General features: G+C 44.0%; 1 protein-coding gene across 1 annotated transcript in view; it reads left to right on the top strand.

Moving 5' to 3' along the window:
- Nucleotides 1–19,199, top strand: part of CLIC4 (chloride intracellular channel 4) — a 46,197-nt gene extending 26,998 nt beyond the window's left edge. The window contains exons 3-6 of the mRNA XM_082232056.1: nucleotides 4,930–5,055; nucleotides 7,431–7,537; nucleotides 12,767–12,948; nucleotides 13,530–19,199. Coding sequence (XP_082088182.1) covers nucleotides 4,930–5,055; nucleotides 7,431–7,537; nucleotides 12,767–12,948; nucleotides 13,530–13,694 — 580 coding nt within the window. The 3' untranslated portion in view covers nucleotides 13,695–19,199. The remainder of the gene's footprint in view (nucleotides 1–4,929; nucleotides 5,056–7,430; nucleotides 7,538–12,766; nucleotides 12,949–13,529) is intronic.
- The last annotated feature ends 6,803 nt before the right edge of the window (nucleotides 19,200–26,002 follow it).

Raw genomic sequence — 26,002 nt, 5'->3', positions numbered from 1 at the left:
GGGGTCCTGCTCCATCCCTAGCCAGCCTGCTGCATTTCTGTGATGGTTTTGGCAGTAGAGGCTGTTTGTCCTTCTGCAGTTCTCACAGAAACCATCCCTCCTCCACTGCCAGCTTGCTCACTTCCCTACATGGAATTCAATGCAGTCTCCCACAATGAATTTAAATTGTTAAATACAAGGCTGGTATAGTGACAGTGGTATAGTGGTATAGTGACAGGTTCCCTTCCCATGGATGCACAGAAGACGAGTTAGTAGTTACAGCATGGCAGTTGTGGCCCATACAGCTGCATCACTTGCAGCGTGGGTGGGAACGCCTGTTAAATGGATGCGGTTTCAGCTGTGTGCCATAGGAAAGGCTTAAAGAGCACTTGCTTGTGGTGAGTAAGATTGGCCTCCAGGCAGGGGAGGTTTTTTTGTAAATGGGATGAGAGTTGGCTCTTTCAGGCTCTTGCACACCTATTATGTATACTAGTATCTGTTGGCAGGCAGACTGGTACAAACTTTGCAATGTCTTTGAATTAGGCCGCCAGGCTAAGACATCATGCACACTTTTGAGTAATATGATTACTCGCATACGCTTATTTCACATTCTCTCTCCTTTCCTTAAAAACGTCCTCTACCTCAGCCAGAACAGTACTAGACTATCCCTAGAGATGCAGGGTATGGTTTTGCGATGCTTCTACATAACAAAGTTGGGAGCCACCCACACAGCCTGAACCCACGGTGTTAAACTGGGAGCTGACATTGACCATAATTCTCTGGTGCAGAGTGACTTTCTGTTGTTCTCTGGTTAACACCCTAAATGCTTTGCATTGGAAAGCAGAGTGGAAAGATGCTTCAGTTTTATGCCAGGTGCCAGAAGGATTGGTTTGGAAAGAAGATGCTACAGATTCCTAATAATAATAATAATAATAATAATAATAAATAATAATAATAAAAAATTTGACATCATTAGCACCAAATGTGTTTCACTAAAAGCTCATTTAGACTGGTGCAAACATGCAACATAAACAGGTGTGGCCAACAGGGAAGAAGGGGTAAAGGAAACTGTAAGGGAACTGACTAGCTCTGTTGAGGATGCTTAAGGGGGATTGTGACAACAGTAGGTTTAATTTGCCTGTTTTTGGAGAGGGGGTGTAGTTTGCCAGAAGCCCCACCCCCTTTCAGAACTTGTTTTGACATTTGCTGAGGGTTTGGTCTTGCCTGCTCCCAGAACAGAATGCACCCTTCACACCTGAAAGGTATGATTTGCCACTATTTTTCCCATCTGAAAAGAACCTCCTCTAACCAATGGGAGAAATTGGAGGAGAGCCACTCCAGTAATTTTCTGTAATTATTGTGGGTGTACACAGCAGTGTTTTAATTGAAGCTTAAGCTGCTTAAGGTATGAAACTGACTCACAAATCTCAGCAGCTTTTGGAGAAGGACAAATTAGGAACACTTTGAGTGTGTGCACACAGTTAAGGGCAGGTTTGTGGCAGCTGAATGTTCTGCTCTTATTCTCTGCCATGAAACAAAAATCTGGGAGAGGCTGAATTGGACTAGCCGCTAGATGGATCAGTGGTCTGACTCAATGTAAGGCAGCTTCCTGTGTTCCTGAATTACTGAATAGTGGTTTTGGTGTAACATTGCACAAAATTCATCTACCAAGAAATGGCATGACTAGCGTGTAAAAGAAAGGCCTATTATTGCTGGGCAATACTTTTTAGGTAGGACCAACAAAATTGTCTCCCAAATACTGAGTAAGCTTTGGAGTTTTCCAAATTATTAACCAAACTAGCACTCGGGAGGTGGAGGTGGAGGATATGAAAACAAACCCTAACATGTAAAAAATTAGGCTGCTGGGTGGAATCCCAAGATAACAGTTGTAGGATGGCTGAATTAGTCAGTCTCTGATAATACTTGTGTGTATCTGTTTATACCTGGGATCCTGGGGTGAAGAAGCAGTGGCTGATCAGCACTTTTTGATAACTTAAATCTAGCTTTGGCATGGGACACCTTGTTTTTTTGGAGAGCCCTGTTTTCTCATTCTTTGAAAACTCTAAGCAGATGGGAATAATGGCAAGACATCAAGCTGTGGCTGTGCTTGCTTTCGAAGTTTCCCCTGTTCAGAGGAGAGGTCTGGTGGCTGCCTTGTGTTGATTCTTTTCCCCTTTTAGTTTTGCTTGTTAGTTTATACATCTGTTCAGCTCCCCATGGCTTTTCAGGCCATTTGTTGTACCAAGCTTCTGCCTGTCCTGCTTGCTGCATGTCTGGTTCAGTGCTAAATTCTAAAACTGGTTTTGTGTGAAGATCTTGTGTGCTTCTGGCTTACTAAAATACTGGCTTAATACCCTGCAAAGTGCAATGCTGAGGTCAGTTCATGATTGACTGAGCATCCCTCACCGAACCTCAAATGTGGGAAAGTCAGCTAAGCTGGACATGAAAGGTGTACTTTTTTCTTTTGCATCACTGAGTGATTGCCAGATTTTTACCACTGGAATGATGGTGGGAAGGTGGTTTTCTTACGCCAAATCAATGCCGGCGGTTCACTTTACTGGTAGTGCTGTCTCTACAGAGTTTCCCAGTGTAGGTGGTACAGGTTATTGTGTGTGTGCCTCAGATGGGCAATAATCCAGGGCAGCGCTAGACATTATTGTTGCAGGAAGCATCAGCTAAGCTTTATTGTGGTGTTAGCACAACATGCAAAAATGTGGAAGCAAAAGACATGTGTATATACATTATTAAGTGCCCAACTATGTGCATGTGGAGAAATCTAGCTTAATTGGGGTCCCCCTGAAGGGATATATGTAGGGACTTAAAGATGCGTATATGCACAATTTACTTCTGCCCTTTGCATGTTTTGCAGCAGAAAGTACTGATGTAAGACTGATTCACTTTGTGACAACCAGAATTATTTAGCGAAGGTGGAAAAGGCCACAGCAGTGCCAACAGCTTCCTCCAGTGTCTGAGGTTTTGCCCCTGCATCACAAAACTGGAAGCAGCCACCTGCTGCAGGATGTTGACTGAAAATCCTATTCAGGTGTACAGTATAGTCTGCCTGTTTGTTCCCAGTGATTCAAGGCAGCTTACCTCTCTGTACAGGCTCCCACTCTCTACTCCTGCTTTGATCTCCTTTTAAAGCCTTTGTACACCACTGAAAATTGCAACTGCAACATTAATGTTGCTTTCACTACAGTGGTGCCTCGCAAGACGAAATTAATCCGTTCCGTGAGTCTCTTCGTCTTGCAGTTTTTTCGTCTTGCGAAGCACGGCTATTAGCAGCTTAGCGGCTATTAACGACTTAGCGGCTTAGCGGCTATTAACAGCTTAACGGCTTTAAGAAAAAGGAAACAAACTTGCAAGAACTCGTAAGACGTTTTGTCTTGCGAAGCAAGCCCATAGGGAAATTCGTCTTGCGGAACGACTCAAAAAGCGGAAAACTCTTCGTCTTGCGCGTTTTTCGTCTTGCGAGGCATTCGTCTTGCGGGGCACCACTGTATGTCCACTAACAGCACCTTTCCTCCAATAACTCCCATATCCCCCCTTTTAAAAAGTCCAAACTTCTCAGTGTCTGTCTGATCTCACTGTCACTGAATTCCCCAGTGCACACAAACTTTCAAAGTAGTTTGCCCCTTCATGTAACTCCTTTAAATCTGTGTTGGGGGAAAGGAGGCCCAGCCTGCCCCAGAATGAAGCAGGCTTGATGGCAGCTGAGTGTCTGCTTTGAGGAGCCTGGATTGCTTTCCCCCTGCAGGTCTAACTGCCACTACAGTCTCTTGAAATAGGACTGTGCCAAACAAATCCACACTTGCCCTGGGTGGTGAAATTGTTTTGAGCTAGGGAAGTGTTACTGTCGGTTGGAGGGAAGATTAATGGCTGGAGCATAGTAACTAAATATTTCCCCTAGAGGAGTAGCTCTAGTCCCAAATTTGATGTCATAACCTGCTCTTGCACATTGTGCTAAATGTGTTTTGGCTTAACAGACCCACCCCCACAATGGAGCTCCTCTCCTTGGGTTAGCCTGCTTGTGTGCGTATGTTGTACTTCCTGTGGAACAGAGATTAAGACAACAGAGCCTGTATCAGCAGAACGCAGTCTTCATGGCACCATACAGATGTGTTTAGGTGTAGGTGGGTGGAACCTCAAAAATCCAGTTAGCCAAAGCTGTGCCCCCGCCATGAGCCAGATAGGATGCATCACGTTAAATGTTACCTGCATGCATCTAAGAAATGTGCAATGCAAGGCGTAAAGTGAGCTTATGGGTGGATATGACACGTCCTATGGAAGTGCAAGCACAGAGAGCTGATCATAATTTTACTGATTTTTCTCTTACAGGTTTATAAACCGTTTCCCAGCTTGAATAATAAAGACATTTCTAGCTTTCCAAATTAGCTTGAAGATTTTATTATGTAGTCCTTAAAAGTAAAATCGTGCAGCATATCTCTGGTTGGATATGTTGTGCTCTATCAAACCTGCTGGCAAAGTCCTTGGAGTTCTGGATTCCCAGCGGAGCCAACTTCTACCTCAGGGACACCCCCATGCCTTAAATTTTCCTAATTTATCTCAGGTTAAAAATGGTTTCCCCAGAGTGCTTGGGCCATAACTGCCTTATGTCTAAAAGAGGATTAGACAAATTCATGGAGGGTAAGGCCGTCAGTGGCCAGTAGCCAGGATGGCAGTGCTCTGCCTCAATGGCCGGAGGCATTAATGCTTCTGAATGTCAGTGGCTTGAAGCCACAGGAGGGGAGAGGGTTGTTGTGCTCAGATCTTGCTTGTGTGTGCTTCCTATAGGTAGCTGGTTTGCAACTGTGAGAACAGGAAAGCTGTACTAGACGGCCCACTGGCCTGATTCAGCAAGCTCTTAAGCTCTTGATAGCACTAACCATGACTCTTCTGCAATTGCTCAACATACTGAAAGTTTTAATGTGGACAACTCTACTCTTGCAGGAAACCTGCAGACCTTCAGAACTTGGCACCGGGGACTCACCCGCCCTTCATAACATTTAACAATGAGGTGAAGACGGATGTGAACAAAATTGAAGAATTTCTCGAAGATGTCCTCTGCCCACCCAAGTAAGTGTCACTAATGAGGGTTGGTGTATTGCAGAAAGCTGTTTTGATGGTGGTGGTCTTTGCCAATTCTCAGGATGGTACTGCTTAATCCTCTATATTGCTATGTACTCTTTATGCAAGTTAGTTTCAAGCTTACTTCATCAGCAATAAGAGATGGCAGCTGTACATTATTACAGGCTTAGGGCCAAAAAGCTGTTCCTACCCTATCAAAGCTGTATCTATGGTATCTTTGTGCAACAGAGGCGAAATGCATAGGATTTCAAATTTCTGACCATGGGGTATGCTTCAGCCAAGCAGGTCATGCAGCCACACCAGTCAGCTGCTCTGTTGCCTTGACTCCCCCCCCCTTTTCTTCCTTCCCATCAAACTTCTCACCAAACCCCTGGGCTATTTCACTCTTGGCATTGCTCTTTCCTGCTAGGGTGAGCAAGGATCGGATCCGAAAGTTAACTCTTGGTTAAGCATTTCTGTGACCTGAAAATTATTAAACGCAACAGACTGGGAAGCAGGTCTGAACAGAAAAGAGTCTTTGTGTCTTCATTCCCTTGTAAAAGGAGAGACCAAAGGGGATTGATGATCACCAGCGATTGCCATCTTAAAACTCAACATGAAGTTGGCATTACTGATATTGCCGATACTTGGGATAAAACCAAGTCTTCTTCGCTTAAAGTCTTGTTTTCCACAATAATTTTCCTTAGCATTTACAAACTCCTTAAGAGTACGTAGGGGTGTTCTTGTTCTGTTTGAATTTCATAAAGTGAAATGCTGTAGTTTCCATACAGACTAGTAACCATAGAATCATAGAATCATAGAATCATAGAATCATAGAATCATAGAGTTGGAAGAGACCACAAGGGCCATCGAGTCCAACCCCCTGCCAAGCAGGAAACACCATCAGAGCACTCCTGACATATGGTTGTCAAGCCTCTGCTTAAAGCCCTCCAAAGTAGGAGACTCCACCACACTCCTTGGCAGCAAATTCCACTGTCGAACAGCTCTTACTGTCAGGAAGTTCTTCCTAATGTTTAGGTGGAATCTTCTTTCTTGTAGTTTGGATCCATTGCTCCGTGTCCGCTTCTCCGGAGCAGCAGAAAACAACCTTTCTCCCTCCTCTATACCAATTCACTGTATTTTTCTTTTCCAACATGGCCCACAAATTTGCCTGCAACTGGTATCTTCTCTTTAATTCTGAAGAAATCTCCTGAGATTTCTGTCGTCATGCTGAACTTTGGACAGACTTTGAAGGCAATGAGATGCCTCTCTGCATGGTCTGAGTGATTTCCTCCCCCCTCTTCATCCTTCTACTGCCTCATGGGAGGCAGGGAGGAGGGAGTCTCCCAGACCTTGTGTCTCTTAAGTGGCACAGTGCCAGTGACATCTTGCAGAGCTTTGAGGCTCTCCAGCACCTCTGTGGCTCAGTGCTTGCATAACCTGATTCCTGGGAGAGAAGGGAATTTGCTCTCCCAGTCACACTGGGCATTAGAGTTGTTGGCACACCTTCAAAACTCACCACAAGCCCATGTGGCGATCACAAACGGTGACTGGTTGTGAGGGTCAGCTAAAATGAGTGGACCCTAGGATGTCAAGGTGGGTATTCAGTGTCCTGGTTGATAGCTTTTTAGAAATCAGTCACTGTTTCACAACTAGCTTAAATCAGAATTTTAGATGTACCCATATTTATTCCAAGGTGAGTTGAGCAAGGGGTTATCCCTTTTTTTAATGGAAGAAATACTGAAATTGTCTCACTATGTGCATATTGTGACTTTCTGGAATATAACTTCAGCGCTAAACATGTTTCTGAAGGCTTGTCAAAAATATGGGCAGATCTGGTACTTGGACAAAATTCTAAACAGTTTGCTGCTCAAGTGGCAATGTATTTTAAAAAGTTGCATCCATTTAAATATTTCTCAGGGGAGGGCAGAGCTCCATGTGCTAACTCTGCAAATCTGTGGAATTCATTACGAGGGTAAAGCAGCATTTCTAAGCCACCACACTTCTTGCGTAATATAATTGGCCACTGCTTGCTTTGGCAAAATTTCAGATGGCCTCTGACACTGAATGAATGACTCCTGTGAGTTCAGGCAGATGGAACTCTCTCCCATGTGCTCTGAGAAGAGCACTGGAGCATTATGTTTGTTTCTTTCAGGTGCTTAACACAGGAACAAGGTTGTAGTTATGCTGCCACTGTGCTCTTCCCAGCTTGCAGGAAGGATGAATTAAGTAGCTACAAAGTGATGATGCAAATATATGCCATCAGTAATAAAACATTCTGGAAGGAAATATGCCCAACTTATATGGTACAGTGCCATGCTGCAATTGAAATCACACTGTAAATTCATATACAAATATATATATGTATATATGTTTCTCTTCAGGTACACAAAGCTTTCACCAAAACACCCAGAATCAAACACTGCTGGAATGGACATCTTTGCTAAATTTTCTGCATTTATCAAGAATTCCAGGCCAGAAGCAAATGAAGGTACGAAATCTATTTTTGAGTGTGTTATGTGGCACACTTTTGAGTGTGTTATGTAGCTCTCTTTGCTATCCATCTTCTCCTTCAGTTTCTTAGCTTGCCCAAGTAGAGGTTTCTTCCAAACACAGACTGCTTTAAGGGCTAATGTCATGTTTTGCAATACATTCAGCAAAGCCTTGATTATCTTTCCTTAGAACTGCTTCTGCAGTAGCAGAGAAGTGGGGAGCAGAAGGTGCTCAATCTTTCCTGTGCCTTCTGTGTTCCAAATTACCCATACTGCTCCCACCTCCACCCCCGTTGCCACCATAAGCTTTCAAATGCATGTTTACAACTCTGCAAAGGAAAAAGTGACTGGTGGCAGAGAACGTGCAGTAATCAGACAGAGTTTAACCCCCTGGCACATGTCCACATCAAATTGTCTTTTTCTTAACTAGAATTTCAGCAAAAAAAAGAAAAAAAGAAATGAAGTAGGGGACAGTGTCGTTGGTGTTTTGGTGCATGCATTTAAATAAAAGGCTTAGTGAGGCTTTTAAAGGCTTCTGGACCAGGCATGGAAAGTCTGCCCCCCCCCGATATTTTTGGACTCAAATTCCCATCAGCCCCAGCCAGCATAACCAATAGTCGGGAGGGATAGGATTTGTGACCTGCAACATCTGGAGAGCCACAGGCTTTCCTGCCCTATTCTAGACCTCGAGGGGCTGAAGTGGGCGATTCCACTGCATTAATGGCAATGGGATCAACATCAGTATGGCTGCCCTGCCAAGACTGCATTCAAGAGCATTGTTTATGACTTCTGAGCAGCAGGTGATCTCTAGACCTGCTCTCATGTTTGGAAGCAAACAAGGTATAGCTCATGTAGCCTATCCCAGCTCTAATTTCCTAAGTCTGGCCAATGCTGGAGTCCGCACTTTCTATATTGATCTTTGGTCTGAGGCATCAAGTAAAAGCTGGCCCTCTTGCCTGGTGGGATGAGACCTCCGTGAATGTACTTTTGTAGCCAGAGACAAAGGGAAGCATATATCATCTCATGCAGGCAGATTCTGGGTACCATTGGAGGCTGCTAAATGGTAAACTTCATTTGATTCATACATGGGGTACCACCCCAAAAAACAGTAGTCTGGTGCAAGCCCTATTGAAATGAATGAAGTTCTATAGGACCCTGTGAAATCTTGAGCTTTGTGGTTTTTGTACGTGGCCCTTTTCTCAGGTAGTCAGCAAAACTGACACACCTAGTTTGTGCAGTCATGAGCAGCCAGTTGCTTCTTATTTTAAAGGCTAAGGCTTGTAGCCAATGTTAGTCCTACTCAGAGTAGACCCACTGAAGGACATTAATTTCAATGAGTTTCCTCAGCCCTAATTTTTATCCTTGAAATGGGCAAATACGCTTCCTTTGTCATTATGCCTAAGGATTGTCCTTCCATAGCTTCTGTCTTTCACTCATCTGGAAAATACATTATGGTCCTTGGAACTGACTCCCACCTTTTGAGCAAAGGCCCAGCTGTTTCCTCTCTCCATCCCTTGATTTGAAGTTCCGGGCTTTTCACATTTAAAAGATGTGCCAGCTGTGTGCATGGGCCTCATGAGATTTTTGTAAGTTCTGCTGACAACAATGGCCCATTAAAGTTAATCATAAAATTGCCAAAGCTGCTAAAAAAGCGTTGGAGTCATTGTTTGCGCAACCACCTTGCTTATGCTTAACAGCCCTTTTGCTGTTGCATTCTGAGAGCAACTGTGTATCCTCAGGACAGTCATCCACATCTATTTGTATTCAACAGCACATCCTCATCAAAAGCTAGCAACTTACATTTGCATGGAATTGGAGTTGTTGCCTCTCCGACTTCTGTTTGAATTTTGTACCATAATTGCCTCCGGCCAGCTCTTGATAGCTATAAATTGGGCTCATGCTGGCTCTTTCTGCTGGAACTGCTGTCCAAGGATTATTATTTGGCTAGGGGTGTGGAGAGGAAACCCGCATTAAAGTGAAATTGTACAGACATGAAGCATGGAACTGCTTCTTAGTGAGTATCAAAGAAGCCAATTCCATAGAATTTGCTACTGCATAACTAAGTTCCTGTGTTTGCAATCTTTTGTGTAGGTTAAAAGTTGCACATCACACAAAGTGTGTCTTAAAAGAGAAAAAGACGGTCTTCTTTTTTCCAACCCTTTGGCATATCTTGATCATGAATTTTAAAAAGTTGGCTAGATTATAATTTGATAAGTCATCTAGAACATGTGCGCATCCATTTGCAGTATTGGTTCAGACAGTTAATGTCTTGTTGCACCTTTTTAAAGACAAGTGGATTTATAGTGATACAACCTTAAGTGTTCTTGAGTCCCTTTCATCAGATGCACAAAAGGAATGTTCAGTTTGCCTGCAAGCAAATATGCACAGATATAGAAGGAAATACTGAAATATGAGCTCAGTATGCTGTAAAATGTGCTCATATGTGCACCCGCTTGCTTAGTCTTATGTATTCATGTGCATCTGTTCCTGCTGCTCTGTTTTTTCATGGCCATGTGCCCCCACTGTCCACAGCTTTATACATAGGTGTATTTGTCAATTGAAGATAACATTTCTTGTATCGGATGAAGTGGACACTGGTCCACAAAAGCTCATGCCAAAACAAGTTTCTTTAATGTGCCACAAGCTGTAGTAGACCAATCTTCTGATAGTAAAGAGAGAGGTGAGCAATGGAATCCGAAAGACACTAAGCAGTAGCCATACGTAGGAGGTGGGCAAGGCACTAGACTAGAAAAGCTAAGGTTCTTTGGGATGCTATCAGCTACACCAGGAAGCAGATTTTGAAAAAAATGCAGCTATGATGAATACCCCCAGCCAGCTTTTTCCAAGGGCCAGCTTTCCATCATTTAGGAAATCTTTCCTCTATCCTGCCAAATCTACTTTCCTTTAACTCAGGGGTGGCGAACATACATTCTTCATGATGCTGGACTCCAGCTCCCATCAACCCCTGCCCACATATCCAGTGGCTGGGGATGAAGGGAGCTGGAGTCCAACAACATCTGAAGGGATCCAGGTTCCCCGTCCCTAGTTTAGCCTAAATCTGTCCTTTGTGGCTCTTGAGAAAATGTGGAATTTTTCTAGCTTCAGCTCCCCACCAATAATTAGTGAGTTGGCTGGAAAATTCTATACTCATAATTTTTATTGCCTGGTGTACCTACCGTTGGCATTTTCTCTGAAAGCTCTGCCAATTTTTTCCTCTTGTATCAAACAGTGTGCTACCCTTGGTGGTCTAAAAATGGCACTTAAACTGAAGCTACAGACCTATAGACCTTGGATTATGTTTCCTGCTAGTAAATGAGAAATCTGTGGTTGCTAGGCGACCTTTTGCCACAGGGACCTCATACAGCAGCTCATTGTAAGGAAACAATATTGACAGCAGTATCTTTTCCATGGTGCATTTTTTTGGTGGCTTTTGTACTCGGTTACAGTTTCTGTTCACTTTCTATCTGCTTTTTTCCTTTGTGGCCTATAAAATACTGTGCTTAGGGGTGGATTGGCCATGTAGGTTATTGCTTAAGTCATTTGCAAGGCTGAGCTACTGATGAGGATTGTCTCAGGCTCACCTTTAACCCTGAATATATCAAATAGTCCCAGTTCATGTATGCCCTGTGCTGAAGATCAGCATTCTACAGTTTAGCTATCTGCATTTTGTGATCTGTGGAAATCATGTGGAAATGCGTGTTTTATTCTGCATAATTCTGCTTCTGTAGTCCTGGGGGAGGAGCTGTATAGGGCACTCAAGTCCCACCCACTGGCAATCCTTTTCAAGTCTTCACAACCACAAGGGCTAGAAACTTATTTTTCATTAGAGATTATTCTTAAAATTTTGCAGCAAGTATCTCATTCTGTGGCTTTTCTGGAATTGCAGCATACACATAGCCATGATTACTGAAAATAAATCCTGATGGCATTGAGCTTTGGGAAACAGATGTAGCTAGACATTAGTTGGAAGGCAATATGAAGGCACAGGTCCAAGTAGGTTAATTTCCAGAATTCTGTGGAGTAGTCTTTGAGTACGGCAACTGACTCTCTACTTCACTTGGTTTCAGAGGAATTTGCTTTGACTATAAGCTGGCCTGTTTCTTCACTGTTCTGCCAAGTAGTGTCCAATGCCATTGCATGCCCAGTCATAGAATCATAGAGTTAGAATAGACCACAAGGGCCATCGTGTCCAACCCCCTGCCAAGCAGGAAACAATGGCTGCTTCTCTTCTGAATTGGAGCAGGTGGGGGGAGTATTGCACACACCCAGAGGAGTTTTGCACCAAATGCTCCAAGGATTCTCCTACTCATTGAAGATATTGAGGGGGCGGGGCGGGGGAGGAAAAGGCTACTCCTGTGGAGTTTCTGGGAGGGAGCCATTGTCTTGAAGTCAAACTTACATCAGCATTGGCTCAAAACTGGAAACAACACTGTTGTGACTAACACAGAATGCATGCAGTAGATGGGAGAATTCCAAAGCAGACAATCCCACAGAATGGCTCATAGTTCTCATTCCAGGCTAAGGGCAATGCTTCTCTCTGAATTGCCATGCAAGATGTGCAGAGGTTAGTTGGAATTCATCTCAATGCTGCCAGAGCAACTTTACTCGATGGCACATTGCTCCCGCTATGAAATCCGATCTGGGATTTGCTTTTTCTACATCTTGCAGACCTTCCTGGGTTCAGTGGAGGCAGAGCTTAAGGGTGTAAAATCTTGTTTGCCCTAGCCTGTAGAAGCAACAAAGCCTTCATTACTTTGATTCATTAGTACTTGTAGACACGGGGTTTCTTTTGACATTCTAAAGTTTAGAAGTCATTGCTTGGATTGTCTTAGAGAAGGAGCATTTCTGATATCCTCTTTTTGCAGGGTTATGTAAATACTTATCCAACCCTACATTCTTTTTATGGCCTTTCAAACAGGCGGGGCAAAGCTCTCGTTCCTGTAAGGAGAGAAATGTTGGTGAAGACTGCCCTCTGCTGTTACTTTAAAAACTAATATGCAACAGTAATGGAGCTTAAGCAGAAATTGAGTGCTTCATCGGGGCGGAAAGGGCCACATTCTAAATGGCACCCCAAGTGAACAGATTCTCCATTTTTTTGCTTGGTGGGTGATTCATAGATCGCTTGGCACTGTTTCCATTGGGGGTTAGGTACGTAGGTTTCAACTGGGATTGATTTATCCAGCACCATTGGATTTCTTTCTTCCTTTTTCACTGGCTAACTCTTCCAGCCCTGGAGAGAGGCCTTCTGAAAACTCTGCAGAAGTTGGATGAGTACCTGAATACACCTCTCCCTGATGAGATTGATGAGAACAGCATGGAGGATATCGCAGCTTCCACCCGCAAGTTTCTGGATGGTGATGAGATGACGTTAGCAGACTGCAACTTGTTGCCTAAACTACATATTGTCAAGGTGGGTGGAACTACCTTGAGGGCTACTTTACATGTGCACACGTTTGACGCTTGACTCAACTGAACGAGATAATTTCCTGTAGTGGCAAATGGCCTCTGGGAAATTCTATTGGGTGCCTGCAAACCTGCAAGTTGCCACTGATGCTAAGCTTCCTATTCATTTTGCAGGGAAGGGGCCATACCCAACCCAAGTTGCATGCAGAAGGTTGCAGGTTCAATCCCTGTCTTACACTGTGTCAAATCATTGGCCCATCTATCTCAATATTGCCTACACTGATTGGCAGCTGCTGTCCAGGATTTCAGTCTCTCCCAGCATTACATGGAAATGCCTAGGATTGAACCTGGGATCTACCACTCTACCTCTGCTTTTACCACTGAGCTCCACCCCTTCCCCTGGGTTAGGCAAGATGGACAAGTAATCTGACTTGGTATTAAGCAGCTTCCCCTCTCATTCTTATATGCAGACAAGTCCGATGCTATTTTGTGGTTCTGGTTGCAGTCTCAAAGCACAAAAATTATGGGCTGGTCCCATCTCTCTTTGGACATTGTAAAACAGCTGTTCTTCCCTTTCTTTGCTCCTAGGTTGTGGCCAAAAAGTATCGCAACTTCGATATTCCCAAGACAATGACTGGGATTTGGAGATACCTGACAAATGCCTATGGTCGTGATGAATTCACCAACACTTGTCCTGGAGACAAAGAGATTGAATTTGCCTACAGCGATGTAGCTAAGAGGCTCACTAAATAAGCAGTGTTTCGCACACATTTCATAACGAAACGCTTCTTTTAACAGACTGCTCCCCTTTTGTCTTTTTAAGATAGTGATTTACTTTGCATGTACTTGCAGTTATTCAGTGTTACATTGGGTAGACCAGGTATTTTTTCTCTTTCAAAAAATGCAAACCAATGTTATGCCGTTTGCTTGCTTTGTATCCTATAATAAGCAAGCTGAGCACAGCAGTTAATGTTGCAGTGAAGCAATTCTGGAACCTGGCCCAGAACTGCTGAGTGGGACCCCTACTTTTACTACCTGGGCCTGCAGATCCTGGGTCTCAATTAGGTAGGACAGCCATCTTACATAGTCCAAGGAACCGAGTGGTAAAGCTTTTCCTGGATTGAGCATTTCAGGTAGTGGGAGTGGAGTGCAAGTTTGAACACTTTCCCTATATTAGAAGGCACCTTCTCTCTCTTGTCTGCACACACTTGGCTTGTTGGGGAGATGGCTTCAGCATACTCTTCTCCCATAGAATATTTTAATGCGCAGAATTTTATTCATTGCAGAGCAAATACAGCCTCCGCAGCTCCAAACTTAGGTGATTCAGCCTAAGGAAAGGTTGTTGTTGTTTTTTACCACTTGATTCTTCTGATTATATAAAGTGGCCTTTAAATCTCAAATTGCATCTTGGGATTTTCAGATTTGTTTAGGAAGCACTTCTTGGTGTGATTTAAGGATTATTTATGTATTTTCAAGATGCTATTGCATACCTTAGCTCTCCTGAAACACTGTACCTGCTGGTCTGTCTGAACAGTGCACCAAAGTCTCTTACTGCCTCACCGAAAAGAGCTACATGCAAAACCTTTGGGCAAGCATGCCTGCTCATGAGGAAAAAGGCACATTTCAACAAGCCACAAGCTGTGACCCATAGACACCAGGAACCCAATAAACTGTGTTCTTGGAGGTGACAAGGGTTCACTGCATATGCTTGCATTGGAAGGTGGAGGGGGAGTACATAAGTCTCCAACTGATTGGATCAAAAAGCAAGACATCTTTATTGGATGAAGCACAATAATCCAAGGCCATAATAGCAAGTTGCTTTTTTTTTTAAGGCACTAGGAGGCTTGTCAATATGTGGGATTTATTTCTTAAGTAACATCATTCCAAACCTGAGCTGTCAAGCAGCCTAAATATGCCAGATGTTTCTACTCAACATATAACTACTCTTTTATGTTGCTAGCAAGAGGTGCTGTGGTTGGGTGCCAGGGGTGCTTTCTTCTCACTGTGCTAATGTCAGATTCCTGCAAGTAACTATTTTTTATTTTTAAATATGTGCAAGTGGCCTTTAGATACCAACTGTTTTGCCTTACGTGCATAATTCCATACTGATGGTTTTCTCATTGGTTGTTTGTAAGTGTGGAATGTGGAGTTCTCAGCCCCTCTTTCAATTGTTTCTCCCTTCAAATAAGTCACATCTGACTGCTACATATGTACCTGATCTATATTTTTTCACATCACAATCATTAACACATTCAAGGTCCATGTTGTGTATTTCTAGAACAGCACCAAGGAATAGGACTGTAAAAAAAAATGGTTTGTGTTTCTGACTTGGGGTTTCTTTAATAAAAGGAAAGGCAAGGATTTGAGGCATGGAGCAAACTTTCTATTTATTTTAAATGCCATCAAAGACTACTCCAGCCAACCAACACTAGACTTCTTGCCAGCGTACCTTTTGTAACTTTTACACTGGAGTGTACATTTTTAAAGCACGTATAAGGGCTCCTGTTAACAGACTTTCTGCAGCCCAACTCTGTACATACTTGCTCAGAAGCAAGTTGCACTGAGTTTGGCGTGGTTTATTCCCAAGTACATGTGTGTAGCATTGCAGCCTGGCTTACTCAGAATAAGTGAGGGCATGGAAGAGGATTAGGGAACCTTTTTCTTGTACAAAATTTCGTTTCGGTGAGGGACTTGGTGTTAAGAGCCTTAGGTTTGTGGTTTTTATTCTTTTAAATCTAAGAATCATACTTACATTGTGATCTGATCCAATAAGTAGATACATGATTTCAGTAATAGCTTTGTATTTGTTATACATGCCTTTGTGGTGCCTTCTTTCTCTTTGCCAGTATTCACAAAAGCCAGTCTTAGGCTTAAGGGTGACCCCAAAGCATCCTGCAGCTTTGACACAAAACACGAGAAGGTGGAACCTTTTCTAGCATGTTTGTACCTCTTAGTTTAATTTCACTGGCCCGAAATCTGCTCCTCCTCTTGCTGATTTTGCCTTTAAGTCAGTTGACAGGCTTGCTGTACACATTTTGGGGGTAAGGTACCCAAAGGGTAGAATTGTGTTGTACAGCATGGTGGATCTTATGCATAGGGCGGTTGTCCTGCTAATGCCCACACTTGTTTGCCTTGAAGTTGTCATTTTGCCTGGCAAATTTAAAGTTTCAGATTAGAAGGTAGGATGACTAGTGTGACCAGATGGGATTCGAGGAAAAAGATGGTCAGATGTGGGCCATTAGCTCAAATTCTTGCCAAGCCACTGTCCACATAACCACCTCTTATGTAACTGCTATTTCCCCATCTGGTTACTCGATCCATTTAGCCTGGAACTGGTGCTTGGTGGATTGTGTTTATTTGAAAGTGTACCTTTAATGAGTCATGAAAGTAAATAACTCGGCACCTCCCAACAGTATCAGTCAAAAGGGAGGAAGCAGCCTGCCAATTTATTTTAAATTACACTGCAGCACAGGACAACCTTTATCATTTGATGCTGATTATGCCTTAGTACTCTTTGACGAAACCTTTCCGGTTTGAAATGTAGGCAGCAGTTGAATCTTATGCTCTTGATTCTATTAAGTTGGAACAGAGAAGTCATTTGGAAGTATGGTATATTTTAGAGAGAAGCATTTTCTCTTCCTCTGTAATATTGATGTGCATAAATGTTCTCTCGTGTGACCAGTTATCCACTTGGTGTGTAGTAGAGGCAGTTTCCTCCACAAGATAAGGTGCATAATTTGTGGTTGCAAGTGATCAACCATTTGGTTAACTTTAGCAGCCCACATGGGTGAAAGCATTCAGTTTTCCTCTTGAATGAATAAAGAGATGGGCGTGTGTTTGTGGATGGGGGGGCTTCTGTCATCAAATGGGAATTTTTTTATGGTTACGTTTTTGCAACAGAAATGTGAAAGGAATTCCTGTTAGCTGACCTTTGTTTAGCCTATGAAATTGGTAGCATTCATATACAGATTAACTTTCTGGAAGACAGAGAAAACCCCAAGTTTGATTTAACGTTTATTCTTCCAAGGTTGGAGATAAGGGAGTGCGGAAAGACATGTTTTGTACCTACTGTATTTATAGTTTGGGAACTTGCCTAACCTGCACAAAACTGAAGAGTTAATGATCTTGCCACTTGCCAGTTTCTTACAAAATTGATATTTTTTATGTACATATGCATTCTTAACAGAAATTCAGACATTCTGCTTCTAGCCATCCAAAATAGCAAATGTTGGTCTAATTCTCACAGACATTCCCCCAGCCCACCATCCTCAGACTTTTGAGCATGAGATGATAGTTGCATGAGAACCAGAAGTGTGAGCAAGAGCAGCTCCTTGTAGCAATTCCTTAAATGTTCCTCCTGTATTAATGTGACTTCCAAAATGCCTTTCCACTCCTATAGCCAAAGATGTTTTCAATTCCCATTCTAGTTGTCAGTCTAGGAGCATTTGAGGAATCACTCCTTTGCCTAAACCCGGGCGGTGGAAGGTGGAATCTGTGGCCCTCTTGATGCTGCTTGATTCCCAGCTCCCAGTAGCCCCGGCGGGCACAGTCAAAGGTCAGTCCAGCAACAAGGCCACAGCTTGTCTCACTTTTGCCCTAAAGATAGGCAGCAGTGTTAATATTTAGAATGATTGAAGTCATCTCAGAACTGGTATGTCTGGGGAAATTCTGTGCATGTATTATTGTTAGCCACGGGATAGTTGTGCCATTGAAAGAGCCTGCTGGCTTGGACCACTCTGAGAGGCAGTTCCTACTGAAGGGGAACATCCCAATTGGCTGCATCTAATGTTACTCTGAGTGCAGAATGCTGCTTGGATTCTGCTTCACAAGTAACAAGAAGGGTTGAGGTGGCCCTGAAGTCCTTTCTGCAAACATAATCTAGGAGGAAAAGTCTTTGCCCTCATCCTATGCCCTTTGATGTCATGACACTATGGATTCCAATGTTTTGGATGATGCATTGTCCACATGCTCTAAGATAATTGGCCATTCTGCTTATTTTGTTTATAGTGAAATAGAATTTCTTTTAAAAAGAAAAGCTGTGGGTTATATCCAGTGTTAGTCATACTCCATCAGAGTAGACCCATTGAAATGAATGGGCATGATTAATTTGGGCTCACTCATTTCAGTGGGCCTACTCTGAGTAGCACTTGTAGTGACTACAACCCAGAGAATTAAAATTGCATGACATATATATATATCATGGGATGCCTTTTTAATAAGGTCACTTTTGCTCAGCAGGCAGTGCCTTGAGGAACAAAGGAAACAGGTGGAGCACTTCTCTCAAAAGTGTGCAGGGCATTTGTGAAATCATTACACTTGTCTGACTCACACACGAACCAGTGTGCCGCATTCTGGGCACGGAGGGGCAGGAAAGCAAACCTCAGGTTCCCCACCTCTGTCAAGTCCTTCCTGTGGGACTCCAGCTCTCATGAGCCCCAGCCAGCACAGCTGAAGATCAGGCCTCTGTAACAAAAGTATTTTCTGTGGACTCGGCTCAACATGCATTTGTGCACAAATTGTTTCTTTTTATGTTATCAGCCTCTAAAAGTTGTGGGCCACAGAAATTGGTCTAGCCTATCTTACTATGCTAGAGCTATGTGCAAATATTAACAGTGACAAAGAGCAACCAGTTTAGAAATCTGGCCATTCTAGGGCCTACCAGTGTCTAAATGTAACACACAAAGGTGTTCTAATTCATACTAAAAGTGTTATGTATAGTGGGGGGCTACATGTGAGAGCTGAGGTCTGGCTTCATTCCCTAGTTCTTAAAGCATGTATATTTGGGGGGGGGGGTGGAACCTTGGTTATCACTCACCTGCCTACCTGCCTTTCTGTGAAATGTTGCTTTAAGAGGCAATGCTAAATCAACTCTTCATTCTATAAATGAATAACTGTCCCCTCCCAGCTGTGACTAACAGTAGATGTTTTATTCCATGTTAACACCACAATTGCTTAGATACAGTCAAGTTCCTTCTTATCCTTTTGAACATACTTGAAAAGGTTGTTCTGAGCAAACCGTGTTTTAAAAATATATATCATCCTGTTTTATCTGCTCAACTGCTGCATCTGGGTGGGCGGGGGCACAGATTCCCAAGAATGGGCAGGGCATTGATTTGGCGTTTGTATAGAGATACCTGGAATCTCTTATGATATATTGTAATATGCTTCTCTTTTCACTTTTCTGGAATATCTTTTACAGGTATACTGGCAAACTGCTGGCAGCTGTTTTAAAAAATAAAATTTATATTTTTCACTTAATATGATATTGGCTATTTCTTCTCTGGATTTCTGGGGCAGGGGCTATAGCTCAGGGGGTAGAGGGCATGCTTTGCATGCAGAAAGTCCCAGGTTTAATCCTAAAATGGGAAGGACTCCCATCTGAAACCCTAGAGAGATGCTACTAGGCAGTGTAATCCAGCTTTCTCTAACCTAGTGCCTTCTAGATGTTGCTGGATTCCAGCTCTCATCAGCCCTGACCACCAAATGACTGTAGACATTACTCCGAATGACTGTAGCTTTGCAGTGCCTCACCTCAAGAGAGGTCTTTCCCATCACCTCTAGATGTGATTCCCTACATATATTGCTGGACTACAACTCCCATCATCCCTGGCCATTGGCCATGCAGGCTGGGGCTGATGGCTGTTGGCATCAGCAACATCTGGAGGGTGAAAGGTTGGTTTAGGCCAGGGTTTCTCAAACTTGGGTCTCTACTGTTGTTGGACTACAACTCCCATCATACCTAGCTTTCAGGACCAGTGGTCAGGAATGATGGGAGTTGTAGTCCCAGTTTGAGAAACACTGATTTAGGCAATACCAAGCTAGATGGATCTAAAGGGGGCCTGCGTCGATATATGGTAGCTTCTTATGTTCCTACATCTGTTTTGCGAGCTTTTGAATTTGAGCTTCAGATGTGGGAAATATATGAGATTGGTTTGGAAGTTGAATTTGAAATGAACAATTTTGAAGGAAGCTGTTTGCTCAGAGAGCAGCCAAGAAACTTGCACATTAGCTAAGAATTTATCTCTGTGCTGCTTGATAGCAAAAAATGGCCCTCAAGGTGGCTCACAAAGGATGACACATACCCACAAAATCAAGACAACAAAATCTTAACATATCAAAACTAAATAAAAACAAAAAATCCAAATTCATGTTCCTGCCAAATGTAGGGGGCAGTCCCCACAGATATGTCACAAAGAGCAGGAGTAAATCCTACAAGAGGGTGGGGCAGGGCAGATGGAGAAATGCTCTCCTTGGTGGTCCAACACAGTCTCTCCCCTGCAAAATAAAAAAATTCCTTCCAGTAGCACCTTAAAGACCAACTAAGTTAGTTCTTGGTATGAGCTTTTGTGTGCATGCACACTTCTTCAGATACGTATCTAACTTAGTTGGTCTTTAAGGTGCTACTGGAAGGAATTTTTTATTTTGACTATGGCAGACCAACACGGCTACCTATCTGTAACTCTCCCCTGCAAGTGAGTTACCAGGCACAATCTGAACAGCAGGATTGGGGAAACTCCTCCTGCAACTGGTGCTATGCTTTCATTTGTCCGGTAGGTGTCTCCCTCCACCATCTTTTGAAAACACATACAGTACAGTGTCTAGAGAAGAGCAGCTGCTTTGCTTGCAAAAGGTCTCAGGTTCAATCCCTGACATCTCCAGGTAAGGCTTGGAAAATCCTTAGGTGAAATCCTGGATAGCGGATGCCAGTCAGTATTGACAATACTGACTTGCTGTGAGGAAAGACCTTTAGTTTCTCAAGGGGGATATTTTAATCCAGCAGCTGATAGGAATCTCAAAGTGACATGTATGTTGTATTTCTGCAAACCTTGGGGTTGCCCTGAGGCTACTGAAGCTTTGCCTGTGTGGTGACGTTCTGGCTACAGAAGGGTCACTGCTCCGGGAATGAGTTCACTACTGGTAAAAGTAATTGAGTCTAAATAGAAAACAGCACACACAGAACTCAACTGTGAAGGCTGCCTATTTTGCCAGCAGAAAAGTGAAAGAAGTCATACTTCTCTTCCACACAGCACCTAAACTATGGAATTTGCTCCCAGAAGATGCAGCGATGGTCACCAGCTTGGATGGCTTTAAAAGAGGATTAGACAAATGCCTGGATGATAAAGCTACCAGTGACTGCTAGCTGTGATAGCTATGCTCTGCCTCTGTGGTGAGAGATGGTACGCTTCTGAATACTAGTTGCTGGAAACTGCAGGAGGGAAGAATGCTGTTGCACCCTTTGCCACAGTATAAACCCTGAAGCAGGCCTGGAACGCAGCCGTTGTAAGAAGGTTCTTTCATTACAGGCTCCAGGTTTTCAACAGAAAACTGTTCTGAGGCTGGCACGTAATTGAAGCCAGCAGGGGAGAGAGAGCCACGTCTGAGATGCACTTTCTCGAGGGTTGTGGCTTTCTGGGCACCTTTTGAAGTGGTTCTTCATACCTGTTACTTTAGAACCTCATCCGAACACCATTTCAAAGCCAATCTGTTGAATGGGGAAGACCAGAAACCGTGACCCTCTTTCTAGATCTTCCGTCGGCCTTTTTAGTTATACTGTGTTGCTGTGCTGGTTTTGATAAAACACCTTCATAGTCCTGATGAAGCAAGCTCTCATGGGTGACCTTGGGCCAATGGTCCACTTGACACATTGTACTAAGGATTAAACCCTGTTTTATGTTAACTATGACTAAAGATGAACACCTAGCATGCCGGGACACACTTCTCAACATTTGGAAGGCCACAAGTTAACCAACCCCAGTATATAGGATAGCACATATGCCCCCCTCGTACATGATCACATTTTAGTACCTAACTGTGCCACTCTCTTGATCCAGCCCCAGTTCATAGGTGATAGTGTAAAAGGTAAAAGTACCCCTGCCCGTACGGGCCAGTCGTATCCAACTCTAGGGTTGTGCACCCATCTCACTCAAGAGGCTGGGGGCCAGCGCTGTCCGGAGACACTTCCGGGTCACATGGCCAGCGTGACGAAGCTGCTCTGGCGAGCCAGCACCAGCGCAGCACACGGAAACGCCGTTTACCTTCCCACTATAAAGCGGTACCTATTTATCTACTTGCACTTAGGGGTGCTTTCGAACTGCTAGGTGGGCAGGAGCTGGGACCGAAAGACGGGAGCTCACCCCGCCGCGGGGATTCGAACCACCAACCATGTGATCGGCAAGCCCTAGGTGCTGAGGTTTTACCCACAGTGCCACCCGTGTCCCAGGTGATAGCGTAGATGACCTTAAAAGGGAATTAAGCCAAGCCAAGGTAAATATGGCTTTTAAGTGGCTACATCCATGATGGCTGTATGCAGCCTCCAGCTTCTACCACTGCATATCAGTTGCTTAGAGGCAGCAGTGATGGATGGCTATTGCACTCATGTCCTGCTAGTGGTCTTCCCAGAAGTGTTGGATTGGACACTGTAGGATGCTGGAAGGGAAGTGAGGTTTGGTCTGATAATCTGCTCTTATATTTTATGAGATGCCCAAGGTGCAAAATTGCCTGTGACCAGGACCCATCACTACTTGATCACAGCCCGTATCAGCAATGCCCTCGCTCCCAAAAAGGGGGGTTCACAGAGCAGAAAGAAACAAAGGGCAAACTGGCACTGCTTTAACACTCTCTCTCTCTCTCTCTCTCTCTCTCTCTCTCTCTCTCTCTCTCGTGTGTGTGTGTCTTGCCAACCACTCCCTTCTGATGCTGGAAGTTTTCCAAGGATGGAGAAAAGGCAAACTCATGATCCTTTTGATGGGAGGCTTGTGTTCTTACCACTGGACACACAGATGAATAAACTGGTTTCAAGACAAAGATCAAGCAAAGGAACTTCAAAAAGGAGAATGCCAAATGACATCTCCACATCTTTGGTGCTCCAGGCAGAGGGCTTGGTGGGGCATCATCGGAGTTGTTTTTTTGGTCAGGTTTTCAAAACAAGGATTTTGCTAAACCAAGGCTCTGATGGAAGCTAGATTGCTCTTTGTAGCAAGAATGGTGCAACTCTGGGAGACAGGGGCAGTTTTCTCTGGCTTCTTGGCCCTGCAGCCTAAAGAGTTGGGTGATATATGTACTTGTGTCTCATCTGTATATGGAGGTGTAGAGGGTGTTTGTGGAGATCCTGCAGGATGGGGACTCCCAGAGAGAGGGTTTCATGTTCCATGAGACTCTGCTCTGGATGACGTGACTGAACTTACAGGATTTGGATGGTGGAGTTTGAACGGAAAAATATGTCCCCCTAAACATGGGGCTTGTCTTGGGCCTTTGGGGCCACAACCTGCCAGGCGTTTTGTCCTGGTTCCATCTTGGCCTAGCACATTTTGCCCAGGCATTGGTCCTGAGGTGACAATGGTGAAAGAAAACAGCCACCTACCTCTATGTTCATTGGAATGGCTAGTATGGGAAATTCAGGCAACTTAGCAAGGCTAGATTGGTTTTCCCCACTGCACCCACAGCTGCGAGACTGGAAGCTGGTGGAAGAGTTTGTCACCTTTGAAAACAAAACAGAAATTACCGGTAGTTTGGCAAATGTCGTCTCGGCTGTGTGTCATGATGGTTGTACCCCTGGGGCCTGACTTGATTCATAATTAGGCTTGACAAACCAAAACATTTACCCACCCACAAACCAGCTCAATTTTTTCGCAGCCAGTTTTGAAGCAAAGTCAGAGCCTGCCATGTTCCTGAGGATGGCGGGAGTGCAGAAGGGTCCAACAGTTTTCCTGCCCCTTAAAAACAAAGCAAAACCTTATGTGGTGGCAGCTGCTGCTGTTGCTGCTGGTGGAAGGAGAGCAGGGATATGGGAAATCTTCCCATTCATGTAAGGGCTGCCATCATGATTCTGGAGGGGCAGCTGGTGGGGGGGGGGTTGGAGAATTCTAATGGAAATAGAAACTGGGGCAGAAATTGCCGATCGTAGAGTTGGAAGGGACCCAAAGCTCAACTGCCCTGCAGTGATGTTTGCTTATTTATCACACGTCCCAACTGGAAATGAACCCAGCAAACATGATCTGTATTCACTGTTGTTGCTTTCAGTCTGCAAATGATACGGAATTGATTACGTTCAACACACCATTTGCATTGTATTTCCTTCGCATTGAATTGAACGAGGTAATGGCAACAGACTTTACATGATTATTTAATTTTGCCACTGCGGACAGCGAGACAAATAACGTGTTTTGGCAGAAGGTGAACTACAGTGGAAAAGAAACCACGCTGCGTGCAACGAACAGAGAGTGGAATGGAGCCTGCTTCCATCCCAATGGATAGCCCAATTGCCAGTTCCTTCTGCCCCCCTGCCTAGAGCAGAGGATTCTGGAAAGATGGGCCTAGTTCTTGGGGGTGGGCAAGCCCTCCCTTTCAGTGCCCACTTGTGGGTGGGAAAGTGACTTCCGAGCAGATCCCGAGGGCTCTGGCACACATGCTTGCCCAGCCTTGTTCTGGTTTTATAACCAAGAGGCGAGCAGTTGGCTGCGTGTCAGGATGGTTACAACAGCTCGCCTTTCTCCACGGGGAGGGTCTCTTGCTGCCGGAGAGCAGTGTCAAACCTTGCAATGCGCCCGACGTGGCAGGGTTTTCTTTTGAAGTTCCTTTCCACCCAGCATCCGTCTTGCCCTGAACAGCTTTCATCCCTCGCCAACGCTTCCCCAGTGAAAGCTATTAAAAGGGAAACGCATTATGCGCTTGATGTGTTTTTCTACCTTCGCTGTTAACATCTCCTGTGGTGAGGATTTCATAATGCTGCCCAAGTCATTGCAACGGATGAGCAAAAAGGCCTCAGTCGGGGCAAGTCCAGGCAAGTTGGAGGGAGGGCTGGAACAGAGTTATGCATGGGAAGAACTGGGTGGTGAAGGGTTTTGATCCCGTCCTACTCAGAGAAGACCCAGTGGAATTAATGAACATGACTAATATCATTTTACGAGGGCTGCTGAGTAAAAATTATTTGGACACAACCCACTAAGCCCCTGCTGAGGAGGGTAGAGGTTCTGTAGGTATGGTTCCTATGTTGGGATGAAGAGCTACACCTGTTGAATGGTGGCCTGTTTGGAGCTCTTTAAGTTTCTGCCAAAATTATTATTTTGGCAGATTATAATACATAATTATAATATGTATTATTTATTTTGGTTAATTCCAGGTGGTTGTTGGTTTGGGAGCAGTGCTCCTTAAGTATGCAATGTGTGTTTTTCAGGGTCCACACAATGTTGATATAAAAATGCAACTCCACCTTGCCATTTAATCTGCACTTACCTCTTTCCAGGGAAAATAAGATCAATAAAGGAATGCCAAATGGCCTATTTGTGGTATCTCAGCTGCCTGTTTCCAAATCAAGTCCCTGTCTGGAAGCACTCGATGTTAAGGATTTATATCTGGCTTTTAATTTTTTTTTAAAAAGGGGGTGGAAATCATTTCTGATGCAGCATACAAAACCAAATCTACATAATGGAAAGCAGAAACCGTGTGAAATTACAACAGCAGGTTAAAATAGCAAGAAATAAATTTAGAAGAGCTCAACGCAGTATATTGCCAATTCAATTTATTCGATGTATCTATGTATTACTGAAAAGAAGTCCGAAGCTATTTGCAATACAAGGGTGACAGCATACAAAATATGCAATAAAAATTCCATAAAATGAAACAAAGTCTGACACATAGGCCATCTTTCCTCTAAGAAGAGCCCTGCTGGATCAGACCAAAGTCCTATCTAATCCAGCATCTTGCTTCCACAGCCACAAACTAGATGTCCCAATGGTATTCTGGCCACTTCCCTTGCTGGGGAAAGCACTAAATGATTGGAGAAGACGGGGACACTTTTCACTATTGTTTGCGTAGCTTTTCCCAAGCAATTCCCAATGTTGGATGTTTCACGGTCGGTAAAATGTTTATTGAAGAAGCCTCACAAATTTTGGCTCAGCCCTTGTATTTTTTGTGTGGATGCAAGCCAAGATATGGTTGGAAACACTCTCTCCAACCCGCAGGGAATTTTGAGATGAGTCAACACAGAGATGAGCCATAGGGCAGCTGCCTCCTCGGGTGCAATCCCTGGCCTCTCCAGGTGCGGCTGGGACTCCTACTTGAGA

This window comes from Podarcis vaucheri (assembly GCF_965113315.1).
Source record: "Podarcis vaucheri genome assembly, chromosome: 7".
NCBI lineage: Eukaryota > Metazoa > Chordata > Lepidosauria > Squamata > Lacertidae > Podarcis > Podarcis vaucheri.
The sequence above is the reverse complement of the archived record's forward strand: the minus strand, read 5'-3'. Positions and strand labels throughout refer to the sequence as shown.